Genomic DNA, 22,422 nt, shown 5'->3' on the forward strand with positions numbered 1-22,422 from the left:
TAAAAAAAGTAGACGACTAGATTACTAGTATGCTTATGCTTTTCAATAAAGTGAGATTCCATTTGAATCACTTATTCTACCTACATTTTAGTTCCAACAGCCATTAAGAGAATGAGAAAATGTGATGAAAAGTTTTACAATATTGGTGCAAACAAAAAGAATTTACTTACTAAATGAAAGGAAAGTGAAAGTGAAGTCGCTCAGTCGTGTCCAACTCTTTGTGACCCCATGGACTGTAGCCTACCAGGCTACTCTGTCCATGGGATTTTCCAGGCAGTAGTACTGGAGTGGATTGCCACTTCCTTCGCCAGGGGATCTTCCCAACCCAGGGATCGAACTCGGGTCTCCCGCATTGTAGACAGATGCTTTACCATCTGAGCCACCAGGGAAGTAAATGAAAGGAAAACAAGCTAACAAATTGGGCTCAAATGAATCTCAAGGTATAAGTAATACATTTGCTGCTGAATGAGGGTCAGTGTTAACAAGTGGGAAAATACACAGGCTTAAAACAAAGTGAAATTAATTTCTACTTTACAACGGACTGTATTTTGGGGGAAGGGGGGACTGCGTTGGGTCTTAGTTGCAGCACACGGGATTTTCATTGCATCACTGGGGATCTTTCACTACAGTAAATGGATTTACACACACTCTCTAGTTGTGGCACTTGGGATCAGTGTTTCAGTGCTTGGGCTTAGTTACTCTACAGCATGTGAGTTCTTCCCGCACTGGGGGTTGAACCCACATCCCTTGCACTGCAAGGCAGAGTCTTAACCACTGGACCAACCACCAGGAAAGTCCTAGGACTCTTTTTTTTTTTTTGAGATATACTTTGAAGTATGTAATGATAAAATGACATGAGAGATGCAATTTGCTTTAAAATAAGAAGTATAACATATTTTTGATAACTGCTAAATTTGGTGATGGACATATGGATGTTCACTGTGCTAGGCTATTTTTTGTAACTTTAAAAATGTTCGTAATACATTAAAAAGTAAAAAACTAAAGAAATTTGATGGTATCATCCAAATTTTAAACACACATTCCTTATAGCCCAACAATTTCACGTCTATCAATATAACCTAAAGGACCATTCTCACAAAAACATAAAGAAGATAAACTGAACATGCTTATTTCAGTTCTGTTTGAAATTATGAAATATTGAGGGAAAAATATCTAAATTCAAAATTAGGAGAATGGCTAAATATACAATATACCCATATCATACAATACTAAAAGAATGAAGTACATCTCTATATAACATTAACAAATAATAAAGACATATTCGGTTTTTTAAACAAAAAGCAGGATGTTAACAATTCATCAGCATGACACTATTAGTATTAAAAAAAAAAAAAGGAACACTTTTTAAAACAGAGAGATAGCTTTAAAGCCAAAAAAGAGAAGGATTATATCCTCCAAAATAGTAAGTTATTTCCAAGAAGGAAGAAGGATAGTGGAGAGGAATTCAAAGATTTTTGCTTTATGCTATTTTTCATAAAGAGAATACATTTTATATAATTAAAAATAAGCTTAAAATTATCCTTCAATTTAAAAATAAATTTTTAAGAAAGGAAAAAATAAGCTTAAATCAAATGATGACTGATAATTATGAGTTAGAGTATGTATTCTATACTTTAAAGATTTTTATAAAGTAAAATCCTTACTCTATCCAGTTGTATTCAAGAATTATCCAAATTGTCTTTTTAATATTCATTGTACAGTTGTATCCATTTTTTTAAATGTTACTTTATTAAGTATTAGAGAAATGCAAATCAAAACTAAAGTGAGGTATCACCGCACACCAGTCAGAATGGCCATCATTAAGAAATCTACAAAACAATAAATTCTGCAGAGAATGTACTACACTGTTGGTGGGAATGCAATATAGACACTGTGGAGAACAATACGGAGGCTCCTTAAAAAACTAGGAATAAAACTACCGTATGACCCAGCAACCCCACGACTGGGCACATGCTCTGAGTAAACCATAATTTGTACCTCAGTATTCACTGCAGCACTATTTACAATAGACAGGACATGGAAACAACCTAGGCGTCCATCAACAGACGAAAGGATAAAGAAGTTACAGTACGTATATACGATGGAATATTACTCAGCCATAAAACCAAACAAATTTGAGTCAACTGAACTGAGGTGGATGAACCTAGCGCCTGTTATACAAGTGAAGTGAGTCAGAAATGAAAAATAAATATCATATATTAATACATATATATGGAACGTTCCCTGGTGGCTCAGAGGTTAAAGACTCTGCCTGGAATGCGGGAGACTGGGGTTCGATCCCTGGGTCCAGAAGATCCCCTGGAGAAGGAAATGGCAACCCACTCCAGTACTCTTGCCTGGAGAATCCCATGGAGGGAGGAGCCTGGTAGGCTACACTCCATGGGGTCGCAAAGAGTCGGACATGACTGAGCGACTTCACGTTCGTATGGAATCTAGAAAAATGGTGCTGATGAATCTATCTGCAGGGCAGGAATGGAGACACACGTAGAGAATGGACATGTGGACACAGCAAGGGAAGGAGAGGGTGGGATGAACTGAGAGAGCAGCACTGACACACACACCCTCCCACATGTACAGCAGATGGCTGGCTTAGAATCGACCTGGCCAGTGCAGGGAACGTGGGTTCAATCCCCAGTCTGGGAAGATCTCACATGCCCTGGAAGCTGCTATATAACCCACAGAGTTCAGCCTGGTGCTCTGTGACTTCCGAGAGGGGTGGGAAGGCAGGGGTGTGGTATGGTGGGGTAGAGGGGTGGGAGAGAGATTCGAGAGGGAGGGGCTATATGTATACTTATGGCTGATTCACGTTGTTGTACAGCAAAAACCAACACCACATTGTTAGGCAATTATCCTCCAATTAAAAAAAAAATTGTGGTAGCTGAATAATGGCCCCCAGAGATGTCTGCATTCTAGTCCCCAGGACCTGTGAATATGTCATCTCATACAGAAAAAAGGGGGGATTTTGCTGGTTGTGATAAATAAAGGATCATGAGATGTGAAGAGTGTGCTTGATTATTCAGGTGGGCCCAATGTAATCACAAGGGTCCATACCAAAAAAAAAAAAAAAGGGCAGGAGTGTCAAAATCAGAGGGAAGGGATGTGTGAGCAGAAGTCAGAGCTCTGAAGATGAAGGAAGGAGCCATGAGTGCAGCCTCCAGGAGCTGGGAAAGGCAAGGGCAGGGATACACCCCAGAGCCGCCAGAAGAACTGCAGCCCTGCCAGCACCAACTTCAGGACTTCTGCCCTCCACAACTGTCAGATAATACCTTTGCATCACTGTAAGCCACTCAGTGTGGTAACTTGTTACATCAACAATAGGAAATGAATACGCTGTCCACACCCTCTATCTCTGTTGTTTTTGGATTGTTATTTTCAATCTCTGTCCCCAGCCCACTACCCACACCCATTATAAATAAATTAAAATATTAAAAGAAAAAAATACACAGGACTTTCCTAGTGGTCCAGTGGATAAGAATCCGCCTGCCAATTCAGGGGACACAGATTTGATTCCTGGTCTGGGAAGATTCCACATGCTGTGGGGTGACTAAGCCGGTGTACCTCGAGTCTGTGTTCTGCAACAAGAGAAGCCACTGCCACAAGAAACCCGCCTGCCTCTAGAAAGCCTGAGCACAGCAATGAAGACTCAGTGCAGCCAAAATTAACTAATTAATTTTTGAAAGCCTTAAATAAAAAGTCTACAGATTATAAATGCTACCCTCTTTCATGATTGGTGGGAATGTAAACTGATACACGCACTATGGCAAACAGTATGGAATTTCCTCAAAAAATTAAGAGTTGCCATATGATCTGCATCCTACTCCTGGGCATATCTATCTGGAGAAAAGTACTAAATAAAATTTGAGAAGATATGCAGGACTTCCCTGGTGGTCCAGTGGTTAAAAATCTGCCCACCATGCAAAGGGACATGACTTCAATCCCTGGTCTGGGAAGATCCCACATGCCATGAGGCAACTACAACTAAGTCCATGCACCACAGCTACTGAGCTTAGGCTCTCAAATCGAGGAACTTCGACTACTGAGCCCACATACCACAACTACTGGAGCCCGCATGCCCTAGAGCCAGTGCTCCACAGCAAGGGAAGTCACCACAAAGAGAGCTCCGAGCATAGCAACTAAAGAGCAGCCCCCACTAGCCGCAAGTAGAGAAAGTCCTCGCGCAGCGACGAAGATCCAGCCAAATACAAAAATAAATAACTGAAAAAAAAAAAAAGATGCGCATCCCAGTGTTCACTGCAGCACTATTTACAATAGCCAAGACATGGAAACAACCTAAATGTCCATCGACAGATGAAGCATAAAGACGCGGCACATACACAATGGAATACTCCTCAACCGCAAAAAAGATGGAATAAAGCCATTTGCCACACATGGATGGACTTGGAGATTATCACATTAAAGTGAAGAAAGTCCGACAGACAAAGATATATGATATCATTTATATGCAGAATCTAAAATATGACACAGAAGAACGTGTCTATGAAACAAAGTCACAGACATAGAGAAGAGACTTGTGTGTACAAAGCAGGAGGTGGGTGGGAGAAGGATGGATTAGAAGTTTAAGATTAGCAGATGCAAACTTTTACGTGTAAAATGGATGAACAACAAAGTCCTGATGTACATCACAGAGAACTACATTCAATATTCTGTGATAAACCATAATGGAAAAGAAAGTATACATATGTATAACTGAATCATTTTGTTATACAGTAGAAATTAACACAACATTGTAAATCAACTACACTTCAATAAAATAAATTTTTAAAAAACTATCACAAAAAATGTTACTATATTATGCAGTTTTAGATAGAGATGTCAACATTCCTGAAGCCTCCACCTTTTATCTGTTTTCTTAATTAAAACACAAGTGAATTCCCTTGGTAGTTTAAGTCTTCACATCTTTTATCTTCTAATTTACTTTCTCATCCATTAATAAAGTATAATCGGTTAAGCAAGTTCCTCTTTTCCTGTAAGGAGAACTAATGTTCTAAGTACCTTAGCACTTCCTGGAAAGGGGTAAATGCTAAGATCATTACACAAGAAACAAGTCTTCTCCTGTGAAACTACTACTAAAAACGTCCTCAGGTATGTCTCTATCCTTCCCTTGCTAGCAAGGGGGGAATGATATAAAAGTCAGTGTATATAATACTGGAACAGAGAATCACAACCCAGGGAGTGTTCCAACATTCTTCATCCACTTAACTTTATTTCGTTTGCATTGTGGTCAGTAAAACTGTACTGCATTACAAACATTTTGACATTTTCCCCTGTATATAAATAGGTTGTGTGCTTTCTTCAGACTGGCACAAATCCCTCAATTTGTGTCTTCCCCCACGCCACCCCCCCCCAAAAAAAAACAACTCATCTTCTACAGAGCTTTGCAAAATACTTGAGAAAGGAAGGGGAAACTGATTATAAGGGTGGGTGTGATCTTAGTGAAGTTTATAATGGGAAGCTTCCTTACCTACTTTAGACTCGTAGAGAAAATGTTTTCGCTCTCTTTACAAGATATTCTAAGAACAAGCAAAAAGACCAAAAGCTAGCCTGGTGACTGACTTCCCGGATTCTCCTTTCTGAGTCTCTGTCTACGCCGTCCAACAGGGGACAATCTAGCTACTTTGTGGCTGTTGAAGCCTTAAAATGTAGCTAGTGGAAAAGGACATCAGGTTTAAGACAGATGTGAAAAGCTTGGTATGAACCAAAGAATGTAAACTAGCTGTTCCTTTTTTTTTTAATTATTACAAGTTAAAATGGTATCTTGGACACGGTTAAATAAATATCATTAATTTCACCTATTTTCTTCCTTTTAATTTCAAGTGACATACATGGCTCGCCTTGAATTTTTCGGTCGGACAGCACTGGCCTAACTAACAACACCCAGCTGCCTCCAGCATCTATCTCGTTCCCTCGCGTTCCCGGGCACCGTTAAACTCTGCCAAAACCGGCCGTGGGCTCCTCCTGCCCACTAAGACCGGGGTGTGGAGAAAGCGGGTGAAAAGACAAGAGATGGCTACTGGGCCCGTACCCACTGCGCATCTCGCAGCGCGGGCTCCCGAATCTCCTCAGGCAGCGCGTCCCCGAGCTTTTGCACGAAGCTGCTGCACAGTTCTAGCATTTCCGTCACGGCCCGCTTCGAGGTGCAGCGCACACGGAAGTCTTTTCGGTAGGTGGCAGGGACCGAGGCCCTGTCTTCTGTCCCGGCCACTCTCCCCACGTCCCCCGAAGGGGAGCGAGCCACCGACCTGAGGGCCCGCTCCATACTTCCAACTTGAACTCTGGGCGGGAATTCTGAGGGCGGAAGGGCGGGTTTCCCGGGAGGAAGGAGCACACGTCCGGCCGGAAACTGAGCCCACCGCGGCACTAGCGTTCCGGCTGTGGCTCCGCCGGCGAGTCCAGGGGTTTCGGTGGCTGCTGTGATGGGGGCGGTGGGCGTAGGGCTGGTGGACTGTCACTGCCATCTCTCCGCCCCGGACTTTGACCACGTACGTGAGGGCGAGGTCGGGCCCGTGCGAGCGGGGCGGGCCCCGTCCTTTACCCTTCGAGTTATCCTCCCTTGGGGCGAAGTTCCACGCGTAATGTCAACGTGTTTTACCTGCTACATTGGAAACCAGAGGCTCGTATTAGAGAAAGAAGAGGCGGTTCTGTTTTGGGGGTAAACCTCTCAAGAGGTGACGCTTAAGTTGCGGAAGAAGGACAAAGCGGTGGGTGCATGGTGGTGAGGAAAGCAGGCGGGTTGCAGGCCCCTCGACAGGACAATATTTGGCCAAGATATCTAAAGCCTGGGTGGCGTCCAATGAGCTAAAAAGAGAAGCATAAAATCGGACTCAAGAAGTTTGCATAGGATAGGTGAGGCACGAATTCACATTTCATTAGAATCACAATGAAAGTGACAAGTGAAAGTGAAGTCGCTCAGTTGCGTCCGACTCTTTGCGACCCCATGGACTGTAGCCTACCAGGCTTCTCTGTCCATGGAATTTTCCAGGCAAGAATACTGGAATGGGTTGCCATTTCCTTCTCCAGGAGATATTCCCGACCCAGGGATTGAAGCCGGGTCTCCCACATTGTAGGCAGACGCTTTACCGTCTGAGCCATCAGAATCACAATGGGGATCCTGTAAAACTGTTGGTTGGGTGGGTGGGTGGGTGGTTGAAGGAGAGAGACATGATCTGATAATCCATTTAAAAACCTTTCTGCCGATGTGTGGTAAATGGATAGAGAAGAACAAGGGTTAGAAGTTAGAAAACCGGTTTGGAGGCTTTTGCAGTATTGAGACTGAAGATGATCCAGGTTGCAGGGGAGTTGTAAGCGAGAGAAGCAGATGGATTCAAGTTATATTTTGGAGATCGATTCTTAAGTACATACTGAGAGGAACTGGATGTGCAGAGAGAGGGAGAGGAAGAACTTGAGGATGCTGGAGAGAGATGGTGGTGCTGTTTACTGAGATGAGGGAAAACATTGGAGAAGGCAGGCAGAAGGAACAGATTTGTTGGGGAGAAAATAGTTATGCTTGGCACATGTTGAAACCTGATGTCCATCCAAGTGAAAATGTCATATGGTCATTTAAAAATTTGAATCTTGGGTTCAGAAGAGAATTACAGGCTGGAGATAAAAACTGGGGACTCACTAGCATAATGAGTATAGTAATGAGATCACTTAACGGGAAGTACACAAAGAGAAGCCTATGGTCCTGAAATCAGAGGAGAAAGAGCCAGTCGAGGAGACTTGATAAGTAGCCGACAGCTAGAGAGAAATATTTGCAGAAGCCAAGAGTAGAAAATATTTGGGGAAGGAAAGAGTAGAAAAGTGAGGAGTTTCTAATGCTGCTGAAGGGTAGAGTGGGAAAGAGAAGTGTCTTTTATATTTGACAATAACAGTTTCTGTTCCAGTAGAGTGGGAACATAAGCCAGAATTTACTGAGAGAGTAAATGGAAGGTGCGTCAGCTAGGCTCTTCTCACCACCCTGTTCCTGGCCATCATTGTCAGTCTTAATGTGCCTCAACTGCATTGGTATACACAAGCAAAGGATAGTTACTTATCCATCTAAAATGATCATGATTACTTATGTTTATTTTAGGATCTGGATGATGTGCTGAAGAAAGCCAAGGAAGTAAGCCAATAGCTATATTTGCTCTTTTTTGGTTGTTTTTATTTTCCTGCTAATTTTTATCTAAGATAGTTTGAAATTTTGGTATAATATGTTGATGTTGCTTCAGTAAAACATACATTAACAATAAGCAGCATCTATTGTTTGCTATGTGCCAGACAATGAACTTAAACCCGTTCTGTACATTATCTCATTTAATGTTTCTCAACAACCTTCTAAGGAAGCTACTATTTTATAGGCAGCCGTTACCTGTTTTATAGATGAGGAGGCTAAGGCCTAGATTGACTTGTCCAAAGATGTGTCACTAGTAAAGTGATACAGACAAGATAGTCTGAATCCAGAACACATGCCCACAGACACCAGGCATGCCAGCTGTATAGAACAGGTTGGTCCGTCTGTCAGTTCTTGCTGCTGCTGCTGCTGCTAAGTCGTTTCAGTCGTGTCTGACTCTGTGCCATCCCATAGATGGAAGCCAACCAGGCTCCCCCATCCCTGGGATTCTCCAGGCAAAAGTACTGGAGTAGGTTGCCATTTCCTTCTCCAATGCATGAAAGTGAAAAGTGAAAGTAAAGTTGCTCAGCCGTGTCCGACTCTTAACAACCCATGGACCGCAGCCTACCAGACTCCTCTGCCCATGGGATTTTCCAGGCAAGAGTACTGGAGTGGGGTGCCATTGCATTCTCCGCTGTTAGTTCTTAAATTAGCATTATTCTGAAGATCTTGGGAAAATTATAAAAGTTTTCTGAAACATTTTGGTTTGTTTGGAGGAAAATTGTTAATTTGGGGAAGCATTTATGAAATTCATTACAACTAGCATTTTGTGGTCTTCCTTGAAACTTATAGAAATGGTTGCCATTTTTATATATAGCCATCTTTCACTATTGCAGTTTAATTAGGAGTGTGGTATTTGGAGTAACACAGGCCTAATGATCTTGGACAGGTTATATGACTCCATCCAAATGTCTCTTGATCCATACCATGGATTACAGCAATGCCTATGTCAAAAGGGTGTGCAGATTAAATGGGGTAATATTTATACTCACTGAATATATGTCCAAAACGTAGTAGCTAATTAGTGATAGCCATTATATTGATGGAGTGTGAGTGAGCAAGGCTAACTAAAAGCACAGAAAACTTTAAATTTTTATTTAGTTGTATTGGATGTATATTGAGGCTATAACTAAATTCTATTCATTTTTGTTTCAGGCCAATGTCATGGCTCTTGTGGTGGTTGCTGAACATTCAGGAGAATTTGAAAAGATTATGCAGCTTTCACAAAGGTGCTACTTCTCATAAAGAAATAGAAAAGGATGCATTTATGGTGTCATGTTTATAATATCAAAGATCATCCATTTTTAAAGAGAATGAGTAGGAAAAAAATTACATTAACAGCCTTAAAAAAATTATTTCCTACTTGTTCTTCAGAGTAACATTGTCTCCTAGTGTAATAATCCTGCTTTCTTAATTCATTCTACATTTTTAGGTATAATGGGTTTGTCCTGCCATGCTTGGGTGTTCATCCAGTTCAAGGAGTTTCACCAGAAGACCAAAGAAGTGTCACATTAAAGGTAATAGTCTTATAAAACAGGAGCCATAAAAAATGGTATTACCCTTTGACTCAGTAATCTTCCTCTTTCTGATTTTTATTCTAAAGCAATAATCCAAAAGAAAAAAATTCTATCTTCTTTCACAAAGAGGTTTATTACAGCATTATTTGTAATAGAGAAAAAGAGGGAACAGCCTAGCAGTTCAAAAATAAATAGTTAACTTATACAGTGTTAAATATGATGCTACAAGGTTAAATATAATTTTATAGAAAATGTGGGTTATAAGGTATATGTGCATGAGTGCTAAGTCATTTCAATTGTGTTCAGCTACTTGTGACCTTATGGACTATAGCGCACCAGGCTCCTCTGTCCATGGGATTCTCCAAGCAAGAATCCTGGAGTGAGTTACCATACCTTCCTCCAGGGGATCTTCCCCACCCAGGGATTGGACCCGCATCTTCTGCATCTCCTGCATTTTGGGCAGATTCTTTACCCATTGAGCCATACATTGGCTCCTGTCCCTACTTAACCCACTTCAGTCATTTCTGTTACAAGCCTGACCCCTGTTCTAAAGGTTCTAAAGACTAAATATTTTCTTTAATTAAAAAAAATTCTAATTATTTTAAATCAGTCAGAATAAATCTCTCCTCCCTCCCCTTTGCCCTTCCTTTCCTTCTCTCTACCTCATTTTTGAACAGCATAGTGGAAACATCATGAGCTTTGAAGTCAGAGAGACTTGGCCTGCTGCCTTCTGCGATCTATGGCACTTAACTTTGCCAGGTCTCAGTTTCCTCGTTTGTAAATGGTGCATAATTATTTGCAGTATTCCCAGTCATAGAGTATAAAGGTATAGAATATTTAAAACCCCACAATAGAACCACTAGCTCTTAAGGAACTTAAGACCTTATGGAGGAAGTAGGAATAGAGCTAAAGTCAGAAATAGACCTATGAATGTCCTTTGAAGTATTTTTACATCTATTAAAATGATAAAGACCACATATATTTATACACATTAGTGATATGAAGTAGTATTTCTATTAACAATTTACTATCCTTGACTTGCCAGAAACTTCCAAATTATTTCACAGGGAATTGAAATAATCTCATTGTAAGTTTGTTTTCCTTGTTTTTATAGATAATACATATACCCAGAAAGATTTTTTCCCTATATCTGGTCTTCATCCAAATGTGTAATTTCTTTGTCTTAAGGTTTTCTAAGTGTGCTACGTTTGCTGGGTAATCTCTCCAACTTCTGCAGTCCTTTGAGGTCCCAGAGACACAGATTAGAACATTTGATTCAGAAGATCCTTTCCTGACACTGACCTACTCAGCTATTGTCAGACACCTTCTCTGGTAACTAGGGTTATGTACTCTTAGCTCCTCTTGACAATGTTAATTCTTCTTCATTGAGTCTACTGGAATTATAAGGCCTGGATTTATCCTCCCCCATCTTCTTTTCTCTCTCTTCAGGCGTAATTATAACATCTTCTCCTGTTCCTCGACCATCCGTTTTTACCTCCCTTTTCTTAATTCTCCTTTTTCTGATTATTCTCACTAGAAGTACTTTGAATTTACATACTCCGAAATCCTCAAAGTAATTTAAAATACGTAGAAGCAAGTTTTCCATATATTTGTTTTTCTCTTACCTTACAAGGAAACCCTTGCAGGGGAAATTCTCTTTCAGTGGAAACAGTGATATGGAAACTAGCAGTACACAGTTACTTCAGTAGTTGACAAACAGCCATATGCGTGAAATTTAGTATTTATATTGTTGAAACTTTAGGACAAAAATAGGGTACGCAGAACTATAAAGATGAAATCAGTGAAAATAGTGCAAAAGATGTTTGGGATTATCACTATTAAAATTCACAAGTCATTCGTTTGTACCCTAAGAGGAGAATATAATAATGCGCTCCCAGACTCCCCAAGGTGAGTGGCTTTGTTCTTTCTTGCTCAGCTATTCGAGGAAATCCAAATGCCTCCTAAACAGAAGGAAGTGTTGAAGTGGGAATCTTCGTAAGAAGTAATGTTCTTATAACTAACTGGGTATAGGACATTTCTGCTCAAATTTCCAGCTAGAATTACTCACCATTATAGAAGGATTACCATTCCTAGTTCCTCAACTGGGTAAAGGATTTGTATGTAAAGGACCCAGCATAGCATAGTGCCTGGCATATAATAGGTGTTGATACAAAAGCTATGAAATTCCTCTCTCCTTCTGTTTGAATGAATTTACTCTTTTTTTTCATCCCAGGATTTGGATGTAGCTTTGCCCATTATCGAGAATTATAAGGATCAGTTATTGGCAATTGGAGAGGTAAATATCCACTAGCTGATCGAGTGATTTCTAATCCAGACCTCCATGTGATATATGAAAGCAGTCCTTAATTCAGTGTTGGTGATTATAACAAACGCAGATAATTATGTTCACCCTGCTCAACTGAATAACTCATCAGTACTTCCTCAGTAAGCAAAAGCACTTAGGGATAAAACAATAGAACGCCTCCCCATGGGCTTGCTAATGGAAGAAGACTGCTTTATTAACATTTCAATATACTTTGATTTTTTTCCTTTTGCTTAAATAAGGCCATCTCTCTGATTAGTTGAAATAGTATGTACAAGCATACTTTAAATATTAATAGGTTAGTTTATAATAAAAAACTTAATAATTTAAAGTTGTGAAGCATTTTATCACTTGGTAATTCCACTTGTAAAGATAAAAGATAGGAATAACACATTCAGAATATAGCATATAGCAGTGCATGCCAAAATAGTATCAAGGGAAGCAGTCGTTTATAATCATTACTGTCCAGCGTGGGGACCACATGCAGCTGTTGAGCACTGAACTGTGACTGGCCCAAACTGATGTGTGCTATCAGGATAAAATGCACAGAGGATTTCAAAGTCTCAGTACCTCAAAGAAAGAATGTAAAATAACTCAGTAATTTTACATTGATTATGTGTTAAGATAATAATGTGAATGACTGTAATAATATTGATAATGATTTAGGAATAGTGACTTAAAGTATATTATTAAAGTTAATTTCACTTGTTTCTTGTTAGTGTTTTTAATGTGGCTACTGGAAACTATAAAGTTGTGTATGTGACTTGTGTGTATGACTCGCATTATATTTCTCTTGGACAGTACTGCTGTCCAAGATCATCATCCAAAGATGATGAACATCTGCCTTTTGGGATTCATTAAACCATAAACGTGATTCTGTTTTATTTTTCTGTTATAGGTTGGACTGGATTTCTCCCCCAGATTTGCTGGCACTGATGAACAGAAGGAAGAGCAAAGACAAGTCCTAATCAGACAGGTCCAATTAGCCAAAAGACTAAATTTGCCTTTGTAGGTTAATTATCATCTTTCTATATTAATAGTTTTAAAGCACATTATTGATAAATAATGATTCTCCTGAAATGGAGCTCTACTTTTCTTTTTCTCTTAACTACTTTAATAGATCAAAAATAATATGTTCGTAGTAAATACTTAAAAGAAGGTTTTTTTGTTGTTAAACAGAAATGTTCACTCACGCTCAGCTGGAAGACCTACCATCAGCCTCTTAAATGAGCAAGGTATGTAGGTTCCTGAGAAAAATGTGCCTAATGTTTTGACAATTCTAGTCCATGTTCTCATAGAAAAAGACATCTTATTTGTTTTCTTAAAGGGAAGGGAAGGGGTCAAGCGTAGTGATGGAAATCAATTAAGATGGTTTTGCAAGTGAGCCTACTAATTATAAGGTTTTCAGTGTGATTGTAATGTCCATCAGACCAGGATAAAGCGAATGAAAAATTAGATCAAGTAAAATAAATAAGTTTTTTTTTTAAATTGGATCAAGTAGTCTTTAGTGCCTTCATTTAAAAATTAGCAGCTCAAATTTTTTCATCAGCTTAACCAGCTGATTAATGAGAAAGAGGAAAACACAAAGCAGAGAAGGGTGATCACATTGGCTTACTCTTTTGCCTGTTTTATAGCTGCTGCTTCAGAAAATGGTATTATTCAGATGGTGGCCATCATACATAAAATGCCCTGTCATCTTCACCAGTTGTTCCTAAAGGAAAAATACTTCTCATAGGATTATTTTTCAAATTTTTTAGTTGCCATCCACAGTAAGAAATGCAATTTATTTTGAAACTCGGTATATACTCATGTAGAAACTGACAGAAGTTTAAGAAGCAGTACATCTGTGTGTGTGCGTGTGTGTGATTATATTGACTGGCACACCCTGGCCAGTCATGACCCACTAAGTTGTTTCTGTAACTCACAGTTGTAACCCACTAAATGTCACACCTGCCATTTGAAAAAACAATATTAAATAGTGAGGTAAACATAATTGCCTACAACTTGAAAGCGTTGTGGTTCTCAGTGGTGAGTACTGAATCCCTTGGGATCACTGAGAGCATGATTTTTATGGAGGCTGAGTAGCCTTGCTTTGAGAACTGGAAGTAGTTTTTGGGAAACCTGCTCTGACTGTTGAATTTGTGAACTATTCAATTCCTCATTTCCACTAGCATCCTTCTCAAGGACAGTTTGACCATTTAAAAACCTGTTAGGAACAATAATTTGACACTGCACAAATTTCAAGAAGGTTTGGAATGGGAAGTTTAAATAATTGTTTAAAATTTGTTTCAATTGTATATAATTTATTCTGCAGATTAAGAATTTATTTTTATTCTACTGGTTGAACACTGCGTTTATCTACCCTTTAGAAACCTCAGAACCTTCTAGTGACCAACATTTACTTACAATCTGTGTTGTTCAATTTGATTAGTGGGAAAACCTTTCATTAAGGAAATAAAATGAACTCTGATTTACTTTTTGAGAGGTGCTGACAAAGTGTTGCTGCATGCATTTGATGGTCGGCCATCTGTAGCCATGGAAGGGGTAAAAGCTGGGTACTTCTTCTCAATTCCTCCTTCTATCATAAGAAGCGGGCAGGTAAAATCTTTCATTAAACTTCCTCTATGCTTTGTGACCTAACACTTTAAAATATGAACTTGCACTTCACTCTCGTGAACTTTTCCTGTTCAGTACTTTTTACGTTACTGTACTGTTGTGTACTGTTCTGGTTTCATTACAAAAATTAATCTTAGGTCCCTACCTCATACTTACATCAAGAGTAACTCATAAATGGATCAGAGACCTAAATGTAAGAGCTGAGATTACAAAACTTTTAGAAGAAAACAGATCCAAATCTTGATGACCATAGATTAGGTAGTGGTTTTCTTTGCCATGACACCAAAAGCACTAACAGCCAAAGAAAAAAAATAGATAAATTGGATCCACACACAAAAAAACTGGGCAGCTCATGCTCAAAAGATCTGAACTCCCCGATAGCTTTCAGAAAAGCATTTTTAAAGGCTGTATGAGGGAGGAGGCTGCAGGGCGTGTGATCAGCTTGTACTCAGTGCTCGAATTGGTTGACATCAGGATACAGTTTTAAGCATCATCAGTCAATCTGATTTCAAATGGTCTGAGATCTACATGCTTGAGGTCAGCAGTTTTCATCTGGTGACGGTCTGCTTCCTGTAAAAACAACTTAGGAATGTGTGTCAGACCTCTGCATGTATCTTTCAGGGAACTGGAAATTTGGTGAGTCTCCTATATGACTGATTTGTACCAGTTTTCCAACCCAACAGCTGTTCATTACTTCTATATCTTCACGTTTCCTTAACTCTTAAACCAGCCTTTTAAGACTCAGGGGAGGCAGTAGTCCAAAATTATTATTTTATTTACCAATTTAGCATTTTAGTTTTGTTTTTTAATTTTTATTGAAGTTGATCCAAGATTATTTTTATTTTTCCTACTTTTATCATTCATGGAGAAATTTCTTAGTAGTACTTTTTAGCAGTGGTATCATTTCCTTTTCAAAACTAAAATGCTATTATTCTTTCTAAGTTTAAAGATAATATTTGTGCATTATAGAAAATTGAGACACTTCAGAAAAAGACAAATTTCCGGTCAACCCAACCCATCCTACCACTGAGACAATCATTGTTAACATCTGATTCATATAAAATATGAAGATATCATATTCTTTTTGTTTTGAGTTAGTTTCATGGATATTTTTTGTATCTATAAACATAGACCTATTTCTTCTTTAAAATAATTACGTACTATTTCACAATATGGATGCACCGTAATCTAGTTAAGGTTATGTTGTGTCTAGTTTTCACTGTTAACAAACAACACTTCAGTGAATAGCGTTGTGCATCACAGTTGTTCACATAACTCTTGCAGTTACTGTGTATAAATGGAACCATTAAGAAAAAGGGTATGTATTTTTAAATATGTGGTTAAATCATCACATTTCCTTTGAGGAAGTTTATACCAGTTTAATTTTTGTCTGCCAGCAGTGCATGAGCATACATATTCCTGTGCTTTTGAAATTTTACTCTTTCTTTTTTGGCTGTGCTGGGTCCTCGTTGCTGTGCTGGCTTTTTTCTCGTTGTGAGCGGGGGACTTCTCTTTGCTACAGTGTGTGGGCTTCCCCTCGCGGTGGCTTGTCTTGTTGGGGAGCACAGGCTTTAGGGTGTGCAGGCTCAACGGTTGCAGTTCCCAGGCCCTGGAGCGCAGGCTCCTAGCTGCAGTGCTCGGGCTGAGTTGCTCCTCAGCATGTGGGATCCTACCGGACCAGGGATCGAACCATGTCTTCTGCGTTGGCAGGTGGTTCTTTACCACTGAGCCACCAAGGAAGCCCTGAAATTTTACTCTTAAAATAATTTATTTTATCATTGTTCTACTCTGCATCATCTATCTCCTTTCCATTTTTTATCTTAAAAAGTACAGTGGCAACAAGAGAATTGCTCTTGGTGTAAAACTCACTGAGTTAATTGAAGTCTTTATAATCCAGGCAAAATCATAAACAGAATATAAAACCATCTGTTTCCTAATATAAAATTCAAAATATGCACATGAACTTAAATTTATAAACATAAAACCTTGACTGACTCAAAGTGAAGAGCAAGGAAGAAACCCAGAGTATGGTAGTGGTGGAGAAACAATAGAAAACGATAGAAATCTCTCTGTGGATCTTTCAGTGAGCATGTGGTATCAGATGTTTGGTTTCTTGCTGGATGTACCTCATTTTTCGCTCTTGGTTGCTGCTCTTTTGAGTTCCTAGAGGCTTCAGATAATTTTTGGCAAAGAACGTTTTTTTTTTTCTGGCCACACTGCAGTGCTTGTGAGATCTTAGTTCTCCATCCGGGGATCAAACCTGGGCCCCCTGCAGTGGAAGCACAGAGTTCTAACTGGACCAGAGAATTCCCAAAAATGTTTCTTTTTAAATCTGTTAGTGTAGAATGATGAGAACATAGTGGACATTTATAAGTTGAATATTCAGGTATGAATTTTAAATTCCTGCCGAGTAGAATGCAGGTAGGTTTAATGCTCCTTATTTAATCTTTACTTCTCGTGTTTTAAACTTACTAGCTTTCTCTTTTCTCTAAGAAGCAGAAACTTGTGAAACAGTTGCCTTTAACTTCAATTTGTTTAGAAACGGATTCCCCTGCACTGGGACCAGAAAAACAGGTAAACGATTTTCCTATTTCTACATTATTTAGTGTATCTTTCATTTGAAATATTTTCAATTTAGCTGTGTTTCTCCTTACAGTGTAAATACAATGGAATCTTACTTTAGTGCTAGGTTGAAAGATTATATTGACTTAAATTTCATCAGGTCTTTTCCAAATATGGCTGTAGTGCCCCAAAGAATATGATTTGCTATGGGTCACAACCTAGTTTATGTGATATTGAAATCCAGACCAGTATAGTAGAAAAGCTTAGTGTCTACACCTGAAACTACCACAACATTGTTAATCAACTGTACTCCAATTAAAAAAAAAAAAAAAACCCAGTGTCTAGAGTCAGAAAGACCTGGATTCAGATCTGGTGTGTGATGGTACCCACTAGCTGTGTGACTTTGGTCAAGTTTCTTAATCTCTCTGAAACTATTTCTCATTTGTAAAATGTGGGTAAAATAATAGTAAAATACTTTGAAGTATTACAGTGGGGATTAAATGAAGTAATGTATATGAAAGTGCTTTGTGTGTCTGATATATAGTAGATGCTCAATAAATGTTCATTTTTCTGTTTTGAATTAGCATGCTGAAATTAGCCTCAATGTCTTGCAGTACATGTATGTATTGATATAGTCATAGATATATTTATGAAATTTCTGCTGTACATTTTGTTATTATAGGCCATAAATATTGCTAAGAATTCCCTGGTGGTCCAGTGGTTAGGACTTGGTGCTTTCACTGCCAAGGCCCAGGTTCAATTCCTGATCTAGGAACTAAGATCCCGCAAGCCTCGCAGCACAGCCTAAATAAATAAATAAATATTGCTACCATTATAAGTTATATTTACCTGAGGGGAAGACACAGTATCTGCTTTATTTGCTTATACAGTGCCTGTTGCAGTCACTTAGCACTAAATAACTTCCTGAGTGCCCCTGACTGCCCATCAGAGCTGTCTCCATGCCTCCCAGGTTCAGAGGATTGGCGCTTGAGAGTCAGGAGTTTGGAAACAGTAGTGATGAAATTGGTAACAAACTATGATTATTTGTGATTACATTATGATTATTGCTAAATAATGTCCAATTAGTTACATAATTTTATAAATCAGCTCTTATAAAAATACAGAAAAGGAATGAGAAAACAGGATCGTAACTGCAGATATTTTTTGTTTGAGTGTAAAATAAAATAGTACAAAACTGCCTTCCTGACTAGTCGAAATAGGAGAAAAGGACCTAACTTTTTTACCCTAAAAATGAGTTTCAAATGCTATTGTAATTCAGTTTCATATTTGTATTTTGATGATTTGATCAAAATTGTGTTTTTGGCATAATACCACGCACACAGTAGGTACTCAAAAATATTTATTGAATAAATGAATTTTAAAAGGGAATATGTTTTTTGTTGAGTAAAATGTGTTTATCTTAGACAAATAGAAAACACAGAAAATAATAAGAAAATAGAACCATCTACCACTGAAAGGTTACCACTATAGTATACTGGTTATAAGTATATACTCTGATGTCAGATTGCTCAGGTTGAAACCTCAGTTGGGCTGTTTACTAGCTGTTTAGGATCCCTTCTTATCTGTAAAAAAGGATGGTAATAATAATACCACCTATCTCCTAGAGTTATTTTGAGGATTAAATGAGAAATTCCATGAAAAACTTAGAACAAAACCTTGCCTACGATAAGCACTAAATAAATGCAGGTTCTTATGTCCTTCCACACTTTTTTATATTCATATATGTACACATAATATGTTTTTCATAAAAACAGAATTAACCTTAACACATCATCTCATGACTTGCTTTTATGTGGTGAACATATGTGTTCGTCAGTAAATAAACACTTTTCCTCATCCTGGTTAATAACTGTATAAATTGTAGCGCATGAGTATATTTAACCGGATATTGCCATGTAGGTTGTTTGTTTCCAACATGGTACAGTTAACTCTTGAATAGCGAAGTGGTTAGGGGTACTGACACCTTCTCCACCCCTGCGCCACACCATGGAAAGTCCGCATCTATCTGCCCTCCGTGTCTTCAGTTTTACATCCCTGGATCCAGCCCTCATTCACATGGTTCTGCATTCACAGATTCAACCCAAGTTTGGATTGTGCGGTACTGTAATTTTTACTGAAAAAAATCTGTGTATAAGTGGACCCACACAGTTCAAACCATGTTGTTAACAGTATAACGAATGTCCCTGAACCTAAATCTGGGTGCACATTTTTCATTGTTTTCTTAGTAGCCTACATTCTCAAGGTTATTTTTTTTGCTCTTAACAGTTGTCGTATTCCTCTGAACATTATCATCCTGAGTAAATAATAACAACAGTAATATATTTCATCATATCTAAATGACTGAAGATGTACCACTATTTTGTGACCCTTAAGGAAAAAAACACTACCAATTATACTTTCACATGCCATTGAATGTCAGTAAAATATTTATCAGTTTCAGAGACGTTAAGATAGGGGAGAAATGCGTCTTAGAATCAGTAAAATATGGGTGCATAACCTATTTCGTCTTCAGACACACGATGGCATTACTTGAATCAAACTGCACTGCAGCCTGTGGGGTGTAGTGGCCACGCAGCAGAGCCCAGTCTTTACAAGCACTTGCTTGAGGAGCAGACCAAGGGGCAGTTAGTGCGTCGGTCAGGTCACCAAGTATCCACTATGCAGACTGCTTCATGAGCTAGGTTCTGGGACCTCAGTTGTTAATTCCCTGCCCTAGGGTTTTGTGAGCCCTGTGTTTCAAGAGCAGCATAGACTCCATCAGTGTTGTAGCCTTAGCTTTCAGGCTGAAGTTCAGGGCCTTCTCCCCACCCCCTTTAAAAAAAAAAAGGAAAGAACCCATCAGTTGTTTTAGCCTACTCATTTTCATCTCTTTTATCCACAGTCTCCAAGGATTGCTTCTGTCAAGTGTCACGTTTGATTCCGTGTCTCTTTTTTCTGTTTCAGGTACGGAACGAGCCCCGGAACATTTCCATTTCAGCAGAATATATTGCCCAGGTGAAAGGGGTCTCAGTGGAAGAAGTTATAGAAGTGACAACACAGAACGCGTTGAAACTGTTTCCCAAGCTTCAGCGGCTGCTCCCCAAATAGCCTCTGAACAAAACCACCTGCAGAGGGCAGTGTTTGAGAAAAATAAGTGTCCTGACAAGTCTCAACTGCAGAAGCCACTGGAGAAGTATCAAGATAGAGATTATAATTAGAGACAAGTTTCTCTCAGAAGTAAAACTGTGCTTAGATCCTGAAACCCTGGGTTCAAATTCTACCTTGCACTGCTTTTCAGTTAATGAACTCATAGCAGGAGATTGGGAACACTGCTGCCTCTTACTTTGCCCGTTAAGAGCAGCCACCAAATGAACTGAAACCGTTTCTTCTGGCGAGGGTGGCTCCCACAGATAAGAAATACGTGCTACTGTGATGGCATGGGACAGGCCACAGTTGGATTCTTTACCACCTCTTTGACTTCTTACAGGATTTATCCAGTGACAGAAGAGTATCTAGTTTCTTATCCTGTCAAAAGTCCTATCTTCTCTGGGTTTGTAAAACTGAACTTTGCATTTTGAATTCTCTCTCTCTTTAAGAGAAAAATGATCATGGTTTTTATGTTGATCTTAGATTCTGACTTGGGAAGCCAGTGGTTTGTACAATCATCATTAAACACCAAGCCCCAAAGTTTAGTTAATAATTGATTTTAAGTTCCAGTCTGAATTTTGTCACAGGTTTAAAATGTAAATAGCTTCATTAAAAATGTATCCGACATTTTTGCATACAGTAATATTTTACATTCTTAAGTTTTGAAAATCTCAGGAGAGAAGAGAGTCTTGTACCTAGTGGTGATGGTAGCACAACAATATGAATGCACTTAATGCCAATAAATTGTACTGGTAAACATTATTAAGATGGTAAATTTTGTTACGTGTACTTTACTACAATTTTTTTAAAAAAAATCTTAAATGTAGTTTACAAGGTATTGTGATTAATACCAAAACCTGAGTATTTAATTTTGTTAAATTTTATAAGCAGGAAATTTTATAAGCAGGAAAAAGTACCTGCCAGAGAAACAACTTCCTAAAAATCGAAGTGATTTTTACATAATCTTCAATATTTTGAAATGAATTCATTTATGGAGGAGTGGGGGTAGAGGGTCCCCAATCAAGTTAGACCATCTAAGAAGCAGAACAGGACCTCTTATGAGATATTCAGCCACTTATCATCATGATGACAGATGAAATTCCCACATTTAGTGGGAGGTTGTATTAAAACTAGATGTCTGAGTTCTCTTTTAACTCTATCTCTTTCGCCCGTTTCCTACCGCCATCTGCTCACAATCCCTTTATCAGACGTCTTCTCACCTTTAAATCCTCTAAGATCCAACTTACAGGACTTTAGCCTACACAGCCACCCCAGCCAGACATGATCTTTGCCCTCTAAACTGTGTAGCCATTTTCTTCATTTATTCATCAGTTTCTTTCTTTTGTTGTTCAAATAGTTAACTGAGCTCTTCCTACAGGTTGCCCACTAGTCTTAGGTCTGTAGGCTGGAGACAAAGACGGTACAGTTCTTGCCTTCAGCTCTCAGTTTAATAAAGAAGATCAACAAGTGGACAAATTGCAAAGCAATGTGAATAGTACTATAATAAAAGAAAAATGAAATGCTATGAAAACCAGCCTGATGACATTTAACACGTGACTCCTTTTTCCTAGGGTTACTTTATGTTTTTCACCTCCAGAGATTGTAAACCTTTTGACGGCAAACTACTTTTTTTGGTTTTGCATCTTCTACGTGTCCTGAAGTAGTAATTAGAAGGGAGCCTGGGTCAGACCTCTCTGCTGACCTTGGAGAGCCTCCCAGAGAGGCAGGAGGCAACTGGAGCTCATTTTGGGGACACAGGAACTGCAGCAGCAGATTTTAGAGAGCTGCTTCTACCTGGTGGTCACTGGTACTGGCAAGTGCCAGTTTGGAATCCTCCTTCAAGTTTATTAGCACCAGGACCTGGTCCTGCCTACCAGCCTGTCAGCCCCAGTACCAGGACACCTCAGCTCTGAGAACCAGCTGGGGGGAGACAGAGCCCCACCCACCAGAAGGCCTGCTGTCTTAAGACCCCTGGAACCCACAGTTACCCTGGGACCCAGCCCTGCCCACCAGGACACCAACACCAGCCTCATCCACCGGTGGACAAGCACCAGCCTCATGAT

General features: G+C 39.1%; 2 protein-coding genes and 1 non-coding gene across 12 annotated transcripts in view; 2 read left to right on the forward strand and 1 right to left on the reverse strand.

Moving 5' to 3' along the window:
• NSL1 (NSL1 component of MIS12 kinetochore complex) overlaps positions 1-6,340 on the reverse strand; it is a 34,331-nt gene extending 27,991 nt beyond the window's left edge. Inside the window, exon 1 of one of the 2 annotated variants that reach the window (XM_005888551.2) lies at positions 6,065-6,339. In XM_005888551.2, coding sequence (XP_005888613.1) covers positions 6,065-6,298 — 234 coding nt within the window. In that variant the 5' untranslated portion in view covers positions 6,299-6,339. Of the gene's footprint in view, positions 1-6,064 lie in introns of both variants that reach the window. The other variant, XM_070384749.1, reaches the window with a different exon arrangement.
• A 31-nt stretch (positions 6,341-6,371) lies between these two features.
• TATDN3 (TatD DNase domain containing 3) lies at positions 6,372-21,869 on the forward strand. 9 transcript variants are annotated; one of them, XM_070384758.1, is made up of 11 exons: positions 6,372-6,521; positions 8,114-8,146; positions 9,350-9,423; positions 9,627-9,711; positions 11,945-12,007; positions 12,933-13,042; positions 13,214-13,269; positions 14,520-14,632; positions 15,092-15,094; positions 17,126-17,224; positions 20,177-21,869. In XM_070384758.1, the coding sequence occupies exons 1-11, from the start codon at positions 6,456-6,458 to the stop codon at positions 20,318-20,320; spliced, it is 846 nt and encodes a 281-aa protein (XP_070240859.1). In that variant the 5' UTR covers positions 6,372-6,455; the 3' UTR covers positions 20,321-21,869. The 9 variants fall into 9 exon arrangements, with proteins under 9 accessions (XP_070240859.1, XP_070240851.1, XP_070240853.1 ...); XM_070384750.1 differs by lacking the exon at positions 15,092-15,094 and having other exon boundaries at positions 6,374-6,521; positions 17,144-17,224; XM_070384751.1 differs by lacking the exon at positions 15,092-15,094 and having other exon boundaries at positions 6,375-6,521; positions 17,147-17,224; positions 20,177-21,868.
• On the forward strand, positions 17,916-17,987 carry TRNAE-UUC (transfer RNA glutamic acid (anticodon UUC)). Its single transcript has one exon. It is a non-coding gene; the product is annotated as a tRNA-Glu (tRNA).
• Positions 21,870-22,422: the final 553 nt, after the last annotated feature.

The sequence above is a fragment of the Bos mutus genome, chromosome 16, assembly GCF_027580195.1.
Source record: "Bos mutus isolate GX-2022 chromosome 16, NWIPB_WYAK_1.1, whole genome shotgun sequence".
In the NCBI taxonomy this organism is placed as follows: domain Eukaryota; kingdom Metazoa; phylum Chordata; class Mammalia; order Artiodactyla; family Bovidae; genus Bos; species Bos mutus.

Bases quoted from the DNA above. Each gene is read 5' to 3' on its own strand.
- TATDN3 (XM_070384758.1), top strand. From the start codon at position 6,456: ATGGGGGCGGTGGGCGTAGGGCTGGTGGACTGTCACTGCCATCTCTCC. The intron at 8,147-9,349 runs GTAAGCCAATAG...TTTTTGTTTCAG, and splicing joins TGCTGAAGAAAGCCAAGGAA to GCCAATGTCATGGCTCTTGT. The intron at 12,008-12,932 runs GTAAATATCCAC...TTTCTGTTATAG, and splicing joins AGTTATTGGCAATTGGAGAG to GTTGGACTGGATTTCTCCCC.